This window comes from Odontomachus brunneus, unplaced genomic scaffold (genome assembly GCF_010583005.1).
Source record: "Odontomachus brunneus isolate Ranch 3 - 2012 unplaced genomic scaffold, Obru_v1 Obru_scaffold_154, whole genome shotgun sequence".
In the NCBI taxonomy this organism is placed as follows: Eukaryota; Metazoa; Arthropoda; class Insecta; order Hymenoptera; family Formicidae; genus Odontomachus; species Odontomachus brunneus.
Genome location: NW_022639604.1, coordinates 173,415 through 184,217, shown reverse-complemented (window position 1 = coordinate 184,217; position 10,803 = coordinate 173,415). Strand labels below are relative to the sequence as shown.

General features: G+C 29.4%; 2 protein-coding genes across 5 annotated transcripts in view; both read right to left on the bottom strand.

Moving 5' to 3' along the window:
* Positions 1 to 2,948: 2,948 nt before the first annotated feature.
* LOC116850724 lies at positions 2,949 to 6,275 on the bottom strand. 2 transcript variants are annotated; one of them, XM_032829331.1, is made up of 2 exons: positions 4,979 to 6,275; positions 2,949 to 4,367 (listed from the first exon to the last, which is right to left on the bottom strand). In XM_032829331.1, the coding sequence occupies exons 1-2, from the start codon at positions 6,155 to 6,157 to the stop codon at positions 4,260 to 4,262; spliced, it is 1,287 nt and encodes a 428-aa protein (XP_032685222.1). In that variant the 5' UTR covers positions 6,158 to 6,275; the 3' UTR covers positions 2,949 to 4,259. The 2 variants fall into 2 exon arrangements, with proteins under 2 accessions (XP_032685222.1, XP_032685221.1); XM_032829330.1 differs by having other exon boundaries at positions 4,819 to 6,267.
* A 1,819-nt stretch (positions 6,276 to 8,094) lies between these two features.
* Positions 8,095 to 10,803, bottom strand: part of LOC116850725 — a 16,638-nt gene continuing 13,929 nt past the window's right edge. Inside the window, exons 3-4 of one of the 3 annotated variants that reach the window (XR_004379417.1) lie at positions 9,649 to 10,015; positions 8,095 to 9,540 (exon numbers count right to left, since the gene is read on the bottom strand). The gene's annotated coding sequence lies outside the window, so the exon portion shown is untranslated. The remainder of the gene's footprint in view (positions 9,541 to 9,648; positions 10,016 to 10,803) is intronic. The other 2 variants (XR_004379418.1, XR_004379419.1) reach the window with 2 other exon arrangements.

Sequence of the window (10,803 nt, the reverse complement as noted above, 5' to 3'; positions counted from 1 at the left end):
ACATACGTGTAGTACGTTTCTGATACATTTTTAACATAAAGTTTCTGATTATATTGACGGCACTTTGCACATAAAGACCCTAGATCACGCGATTCGAAAATTGGCGATTTTATAAGTACAATATGCAATTCCTTTATTTTTCTAGAGAAATGTAAGAAAATATGCCAAATTTGCAAAGATATTACATCAATTCTGTTTCCGTCTATAAGATGAACAATGTATTTATTCGTCATCATTGTATCATATAATATATTTGATTCATTCAACGCGTAGAATAATGTTAGCGGATTGGATACAGCATCAGAATATACATATTGCTGGAATGTCCAGACAAGAGTTGAATTAGGATCATCTAACATCTTACGAAGAGTATATGGATTTTTACTGAGTACATAGCTATTAATAAATGTAACATTGTCATGAAAATCTTTATAATGAGGAAAGTCGCAGAATTTCCTATTTTGATTAATGCTAGTCTCTATTATGTCGCTGGTCATATTGCCTATATTCATGTTCAGTAATACCAACAGCTCACCGCACTCCTTCCCATGTCCTTCGCATACACTACATTCTATTTGGTGATCATTACAAAAATTGGCTGAATAGCAAGTGTTGCAAGGACTTATGTTTATCTGTCTGTAACATACATAACACGTCTTTGCAAATAATATCATCTCCTTTTCGTATTGGTATACGTAACGTGACAAACTAGGCTGTATTCGTTGTAAAATATCGTCCCGCGATGCCATCCAATGTTCCAAGCTAGGATACGTATCCGAAAAAGATTTTTCTGTTATTATCTTTGCCACAGCTATGCAGAATTCCGAGTGTAAGATTCTGTGTATCTCCTTATGCTCCTCTGAACAGTAAGAAATCAAATTGCAGAGATTACACGTTAGCAAGTCTCCGCTGGGACGTTTGCAAATATGACAAACGTTTGGATTGAAAAACTGGTTGTATTTGTCTTGTGTGTATGGTCCACAAAAAATCATTACTTTTCCGTCGTTCATCGTTATAAGTATTATTAATTATTATTTATATGAATACTGTTTGTGATATTTACTTCAGAGTAATGCGCGAAACTGGACAACTCAGCTAGTGTCAGAAATATTTATATGGATTAGATATAGACATTTAAACAATAATAGTACACGGAACATTATAACGGATACAATACGTTTATATCGAAAAAGTTGTTGACAATACATTGTAAATATTCGTATGACACGAAATAGTGATATTCGTTAGTGTAGGGAAACAATATGATATATTTCTTATGAAAATCTTGTTGAAAGATTGAAAATATACTACAAAATTTATCAAGAAAGATATTAATAAATTTGTGATAATTTCCAGCAGAAATTAATATTATTATATAAACTAGTAATATTTTTGTAATATTTTTTAATGATCATTTTAAATGAAATAATCCATTAAATAAAAATTTCTTTTTATCCGAAACCTTCAGTTTTCTATTGTTTTGTCAACGGTAGGGATTACTTAACGTTGAAAATGAAGCGACAGACGGTTATCTAAATGGATCTAATTATGTATTTTTAAGACTTGCATAGTGTATCGTAACATAGTATATTATATGTTACAGAATATTGTAACGTAATATATTTATTCACAAACATTGAAATGGTGGATCAACATCAGATATGCGACAAATATTGATATAATAAATATTAATGCATCAGTGATTACACCACTGCTTCTCAACTTTTAACGAAATATTATTATGATTAATCTGAACAAGAAACGATTTAAAACAACTTACTCAATAATCAAAACTTCAAAAAGATTTTGAAATATTATTTTAAATATTAACCTGTTTTATCCTGTTTTAAATATTAATGCTTTTTTATCGAAAAACATGGATACATTTTAACGGCATAACAGAGTTTTATTTAAATAAGTGATTAAGATATACAAATATAATATTTAATAAAAGGCACACACAAACCAAAGTCAATTGAGGAATATTAACTACTGTATAATCGTATATATTCATATATAAATTAGATACATTTATATATAATTATTTTGAATAACCGATTATATATATAATTATACATAAGCAGCATTAGGCAGCCTCATACAAAATTATGAACAAAGTCGTGTAAAAATATGTAGAATTAATGTAACTAATTATACATAATTTAATGTGCTGCCATTTGATTTTATATAGTTATATATGATTGTATATAAAAAACTTTTTACGAGTAAAAATTTCGATTTGGACAACATTAACGATATGCTAAAAGCGGACATCATTTGGTAATCAACCATTTTTAAAGGACTACGGTCCACGTTATTTAATTGCGATAATCACAGAGAAATTTGTGATGCCAATTAGCTATATTTAGTTGATAGAGAAACGGAGAACAAATACTTGAAAATATATTTATGAGACACAAAATTATATTTCTGTGAAATAAAATTTATTTCTATATGCGTATACTATAGAATATATTTTTCTTCCTACAAATATTGAAGTATATATTTTTTTCAGTATGGCTAGTTGTATTATTATGCTCATAAAGCATTTTTATAATGTGCCTAGTAAAATGTTTTATGCTATACTTACTGTTACTCGTGAAAACTGATGCAAGAGTAGGCGACATATAACAGATAACTTTATAGAATCATATATACACTTTGTTTGAAGAAATTATAAACTATTTTCCTTCGATACATTTTACTCTATAGTCAACACAACAAAAGGACTGATCTTTAAGTTATCGCATGCAGTTAAATTCTATCATTTATTCGATCATTAGCTGCATTCAGGAATGCATCGGGAAAATGCTGAAAGTATATTGAAACAAAGTGTACATATACTATATTTTTACAAAAAACATGAGGGAGAATCGTAGGATATATTTACGAATAATTGTATATGGTTAAAATCCATATTTTATTAATAATTATGATTACACGTTGTATTCATTTTACAATAATTCGGTGATAACCCTTAAGACATTATTAATTTTAAATACTTCTATGTTGCTCGACAAATTTCCATAATTTAAATTTTAAATGTCGATGTAACGAGCTACAGATTTTAGTTGTAAACTATACAATGAAGGACATAAAAATGTAATCTGCATAAAATATATCGCAATTATTTCTATCACCTATCACATGTAGATCACGGACGATTAAAAAGGGACTTACAAAACAGTCACATATAGCTGGGTACAGAATTGCGGAATATATCTATAACTAGTGAGTAGCATGCGAATATTATGCGAAATATAAAATTTAAGATACGATGTGCAATCATTTTATTACCTCACGTAAATATGTTTTACAAATTTCAGGAATGTAAGAAAAAATACTATTAATTTACGACTAAATATATAGCTTAGGAAGATATGTATTATTTATCTGAATATCGTTAAGAATAGACAGGTGCGTCCACAAAATTACTATACTAAAATGAACAATACTATACTGTACTATACTACACAAAAATACTATACAATATACTATACTAAATTAAAGCAATGATCAAGCAACTAATGACTTTCAGTCTTTAATTAAGTCGATTATGTAAATTCATGAATAATAAATTAAATAGGCATTTCGGTAAATCCACTAGTCACATGTCTTCTACATAGCCTACAACAACAGAATTTATTTTCTCTGTACAATCGATTTCTTGTTGTATAAGTTGTTATTGTATATTTTGTGTAATGCAATCCATTGTATTTTCACCACTAAAGATTAAAAAATTAAAAGTAATGGACAATGAATTTGTGCGAGTATTGTTGTTACAGTTTCGAACCAGGATCTTATGAAGCACATATTTATGTCAATTATTACGATCACATAGGTAATGTTCTAATGACCAGAAAGTTTGGGTAGGGAAGTAAAGTTGTTTTTCTATTATTCTCTAGATATTCCATTACTAAATGTCTGTTAATAAATGTAATTATGTTATGATAAGTTCTAGCATCAGAAAATGTGATGAACGTGAGTTTGTTTAGACATAATTGTAAAATATTGCTATTCATAGAGGGGATACTAATGTTCAGTAATGGTAACAGCTTCTTGCAGTGATTCTTATGTCCTAGATTACATAACATTTGATGTTCATCACAAAAATTAGCTGAATAGCAAATGACGCAGGGCTTCATGTTTATCTATCGGCGACACTTATAACACGATTTTGCGCATAATGTCACATCTATTACGTACGGATTTATGCCTGACAGATTTATACATATTAAAATTTCCTTTCGTGCTTCTCTCTATTCTTCCCAATTACGATATATGTTCCATTCCGATTTGTCACATGTGATACTTGCTAGGTCTCTGCAGAGTTCCAGGGGTGAGCTCCCATATATCTCCTCATGATTCTTATAACAATAAGAAATCATTGAAAACAAAGTTATCAAATTTGTGCTGGGCAGTTTGCAAACATGACAAACGTTTGGATGGAAAAACTGATTATATTTATATTCTGTGTATGGATTATCAAGAGTTATTATTTCGCCTATACTCGTCGCGATATGTCTTAGTAATGACGTTCATGAGTATGTTATTAGCAACATTTATTTCGATATAACGCGCAAAGCTCGGTAACTCACAGAATATAACAGAAACTTTTATGCGAGTTATATATAGATGTATAGACAATAATAGTAAGACAACAATGCTATTATATATTTTGAAAATATGAGAAACAAAATACTGTTTACGCTTGAATATATACCCCAGTAAAAAATTTCTTATATATTTTCGAATATTATTAAAAATTGTGTATCATCAACTATATCAAAATGAAGATAGCATCAAACAATATATTACCTTCAATATTTGACTGGGTCGGTCATGTAATTTAAATTCATAAATACATAATAAAATACGCATTTCGGTAACAACATCTTCCAGTTACATAGTTTCTATATGGGCTACACCCGCGGAATTTATTTTTTCTGTACAAACGTTTTTTAGTTTCACCTGTTACCTCTTCTATTTTATTTATATTTCCTTTCACTGTCATTTCCGTGTCAGCGGTTAAAAGTAATGGGCACTTTTGGGCTATTATTGCTGTTATAGATCCAAGCCATGTTCCCATGGAACTAATTCGTGTTTGAAGTATAATCACATTTGGTGGCTCATATGACTCTGAGCGTACATACGTGTAGTACGTTTCTGATACATATTTAACATAAAGTTTCTGTTTATGTAGACGGCACTTTGCACATAAAGACCCTAGATCGCGCGATTCGAAAATTGGCGATTTTATAAGTACAATATGCAATTCCTTTATTCTTCTAGAGAAATGTAAGAAAATATGCCAAATTTGCAAAGATATTACATCAATTCTGTTTCCGTCTATAAGATGAACAATGTATTTAATCGTCATCATTGTATCATATAATAAATTTGATTCGTTCAACGCGTAGAATAATGTTAGCGGATTGGATACAGCATCAGAATATACATATTGCTGGAATGTCCAGACAAGAGTTGAATTAGGATCATCTAACATCTTACGAAGAGTATATGGATTTTTACTGAGTACATAGCTATTAATAAATGTAACATTGTCATGAAAATTTTTATAATTTGGAAATTCGCAGAATTTCCTATTTTCATTAATGCTAGTCTCTATTATGTCGCTGGTCATATTGCCTATATTCATGTTCAGTAATACCAACATCTCACCGCACTCCTTCCCATGTCTATCCCATACACTACATTCTATTTGGTGATCATTACAAAAATTGGCTGAATAGCAAGTGTTGCAAGGACTTATGTTTATCTGTCTGTAACATACATAACACGTCTTTGCAAATAATATCATCTCCTTTTCGTATTGGTATACGTAACGTGACAAACTAGGCTGTATTCGTTGTAAAATATCGTCCCGCGATGCCATCCAATGTTCCAAGCTAGGATACGTATCCGAAAAAGATTTTTCTGTTATTATCTTTGCCACAGCTATGCAGAATTCCGAGTGTAAGATTCTGTGTATCTCCTTATGCTCCTCTGAACAGTAAGAAATCAAATTGCAGATATTACACGTTAGCAAGTCTCCGCTGGGACGTTTGCAAACATGACAAACGTTTGGATTGAAAAACTGGTTGTATTTGTCTTGTGTGTATGGTCCACAAAAAATCATTACTTTTCCGTCGTTCATCGTTATAAGTATTATTAATTATTATTTATATGAATACTGTTTGTGATATTTACTTCAGAGTAATGCGCGAAACTGGACAACTCAGCTAGTGTCAGAAATATTTATATGGATTAGATATAGACATTTAAACAATAATAGTACACGGGACATTATAACGGATACAATACGTTTATATCGAAAAAGTTGTTGACAATATATTGTAAATATCCGTATGACACGAAATAGTGATATTCGTTAGTGTAGGGAAACAATATAATATATTTCTTATGAAAATCTTGTTGAAAGATTGAAAATATACTACAAAATTTATCAAGAAAGATATTAATAAATTTGTCATAATTTCCAGCAGAAATTAATATTATTATATAAACCAGTAATATTTTTGTAATATTTCTTAATGATCATTTTAAATGAAATAATCCATTAAATAAAAATTTCTTTTTATCCGAAACCTTCAGTTTTCTATTGTTTTGTCAACGGTAGGGATTACTTAACGTTGAAAATGAAGCGACAGACGGTTATCTAAATGGATCTAATTTTGTATTTTTAAGACTTGCATAGTGTATCGTAACATAGTATATTATATGTTACAGAATATTGTAACATAATATATTTATTCACAAACATTGAAATGGTGGTTCAACATCAGATATGCGACAAATATTGATATGATAAATATTAATGCATCAGTGATTACACCACTGCTTCTCAACTTTTAACGAAATATTATTATGATTAATCTGAACAAGAAACGGTATAAAACAACTTACTCAATAATCAAAACTTCAAAAAGAATTTGAAATATTATTTTAAATATTAATTTGTTTTATCCTGTTTTAAATATGAATGCTTTTTTATCGAAAAACATGGATACATTTTAACGGCATAACAGAGTTTTATTTAAATAATTGATTAAGATATACAAATATAATATTTAATAAAAGACACACACATCCAAAGTCAATTGAGGAATATTAACTGCTGTATAATCGTATATATTCATATGTAAATTGGGTACATTTATATATCATTATATTTAATAAGCGATTATATATATAATTATACATAAGCAGCATTAGGCAGCCTCATACAAAATTATGAACAAAGTCATGTAAAATTACGTATAATTAATGTAACTAATTATACATAATTTAATGTGCTGCCATTTGATTTTATATAGTTATATATGATTGTATATAAAAAACTTTTTACGAGTAAAAATTTCGATTTGCACAACATTAACGATATGCTAAAAGCGGACATCATTTAACCATTTTTAATGGACTACGGTCCACGTTATTTAATTGCGATAATCATAGAGAAATTTGTGATGCCAATTAGCTATATTTAGTTGACAGAGAAACGGAGAACAAATACTTGAAAATATATTTATGAGACACAAAATTATATTTCTGTGAAATAAAATTTATTTCTATATGCGTATACTTTAGAATACATTTTTTTTCCTACAAATATTGAAGTATATTTTTTTTCAGTATGGCTAGTTGTATTGTTATGCTCATAAAGCATTTTTATAATGTGCCCAGAAAAATGTTTTATGCTATACTTACTGTTACTCGTGAAAACTGATGCAAGAGTAGGCGACATATAACAGATAACTTTATAGAATCATATATACACTTTGTTTGAAGAAATTATAAACTATTTTCCTTCGATACATTTTACTCGATAGTCAACACAACAAAAGGACTAATCTTTAAGTTATCGCATTAAGTTAAATTCTATTATTTATTCGATCATTAGCTGCATTCAGGAATGCATCGGGAAAATGCTGAAAGTATATTGAAACAAAGTGTATATATACTATATTTTTATAAAAAATATGAGGGAGAATCGTAGGATATATTTACGAATAATTGTATATGGTTAAAATCCATATTTTATTAATAATTATGATTACACGTTGTATTCATTTTACAATAATTCGGTGATAACCCTTACGACATTAATAGTTTTAAATACTTCTATACTGCTCGACAAATTTCCATAATTTAAATTGTAAATGTCGATGTAACGAGCTACAGATTTTAGTTGTAAACTATACTATGAAGGACATAAAAATGTAATCTACATAAAATATATCGCAATTTTGTCTGTTACTTGCAGAACACGGGCGATTAAAAGGGACTTACAAAACAATTACATATAGCTGAGTACAAAATTATGGAATATGGTATTTATAACTACTGATTAGTATGCGAAATATAATATTTAAGATACGATGTGCAATCATTTTATTACCTCACGTAAACATGTTTTATATACATCAGGAATGTAAGAAATAAAATACTATCAATTTGCAACTGATCTATACCTCAGAAAGATATGTATTATTTATTTGAATATCGTTAAGAATAGACAGGGGCGTTTAAAGCAATATACTGAACTAAAATTAAGGCAATGATTAACTATCTCCTGACCTTCAACCTTTGATTGATTCGGTTATATGATCTAAATTAATGAATAATTAATTAAATACGCATTTCAGTATATCCACTAGTCACATGGCTTCTATATGGCCAACTGCAGAATTTATTATTTCTATACGATCGATTTTTTCTTGTACCTGTTACTTCTTGTCTATTTTGCGTATTGCAATCCAAGATTGAAAGATTAAAAATAAATGGACTATGAATTTGTACTACTATGGTTGTTACAGTTTCAAACAATGTTCTTATCAAGCACATATTTATGTCAGGTATTACTATCACATATATAATGTTTGACCATAAAGTTTGGATAAGAAAATTCTTTTTTTAATATTATCTAGATCTTCCATTATTAAATATCTGTTAATAAATGTAGTCATGTTATGTTAAGGTCTAGCATCACGAAATGTGGTTAACATGAGTTTGTTTAGTTATAGTTGCAAATTATTGCTACACATTAAGACGAATTTAACGTTTAATAATAGTAACAATTCTTTGTAGTGATCGTTATGTTCTAGATTACATAGCATTTGGAGATCATGAAAAAATTAGCTGAATATCAAGTGACGCATTATTACTATGGCACGTACTACAAACAGAACATAGATCGCGCGATTCGAATATTGGCGACTGGATAAGTACAAAATGCAATTCCTTTATCGTACAAAAGTAACGTAAGAAAATATGCCAAATTTGTAAAGATACTACATCTATTCTATTTGCGTCTATAAGTTGAACAATGTATTTACGTGCATTGAGTGTAACAGATAATAAATTTGACGTGTAGTATAATGTCAGCGATTCGGATGCAACTTCAGAATATACATATTGGTCTAATGTCTAGGCAAGAGTTGAATTATGATCATCTAACATCTTAGGACGAGTATGTCGATCATTTCTGTGTACATAGCCATTAAGAAATGTAATATTGTCCTGAAAATATATCTCTTTAGGAAAACTTTCTTCCTTTATGAATCATAAACTCCTGCATGTCGCGGATAATATCGGCTATATTCGTGTTCAGTAATAGTAACAACTCACCGCAGTCCTACCCATGTAATAACTAAATTCCACTTGGTGATCATCACAAAAATTGGCTGAATAGCAAATATTGCAAAGACTTCTGTTTATCTGTCGGTAACACACATAACACGACTTTGCACATAATATCATCTCCTTTTGGTACTGGCATACGTAACGCGACAGACTAGGCAGTATTCGTTGTAAAATGTCGTCTCGTGATGCTATCCAATGTTCCAAGCTACGATACGTATCCGAGAAATATTTGTCTGTTGTTATCCTTGCCACAGCTATGCAGATTTCCGAGTGTGAATTTCTATGCATCTCCTTGTGCCACTCGGAACAGTAAGAAATCATATTGTAGAAATTATACGTTATCAAGTCTCCGCTGGAAAGTTTGCAAACATGACAGACGTTTGGATTGAAAAATTGATTTTTTGTTTCGTGAGCAGTTCAATAAAACCTATTATTTTTCCGTTATTCATCGCTCTATGTATTATTGATTATCATTTGTGAATTGTGTTTGTAATATTGGATTCAAAATAATTCGCTAAACGCGGCAAATCACGGCTTGTCATTGAAACATTTATACGGATTCGATATAGATATTTAAACTATAATATACACGGGACACTAATAACGGATATAATATATTTATATTGAAAAAGTTGTTAACAAAGTAAATTGCAAATATCGATAGGACGAACTAGAAATATTCGTTAGTGTAGGGAAACGATATGATACATTCCTTATGAAAATCTTGCTGAAAGACTGAATATATACTGCAAAGTTTATCAAGAAAGATACTTTAGTAAATTTGTGATAATTTCCAGCGAAAACTTGTAGTATCTTGGTAATGTACAATAATGATCACTTTAAATAAATTAAATAAAAATTTCTTTTTATCTGAAGCTATCAGTTTTACATATTGTATTAACGGTAATGGTTCCTTAACGTTGATAATGAAGCAACAGACGGTGACGTAAATGGCTCTAACTATGTGTTCCAAGGACTTACATATTGTATTTTTATAGTATATTATATGTTACAGAATATTATAATATTATTTTATTCGCAAATATTGAAATGATGGATTAACATTAGGTATGCAACAAATGTTGGTATAATAAATATTAGTGCATTAGTGATTACACTATTGCTTCTCAATTTCCAACA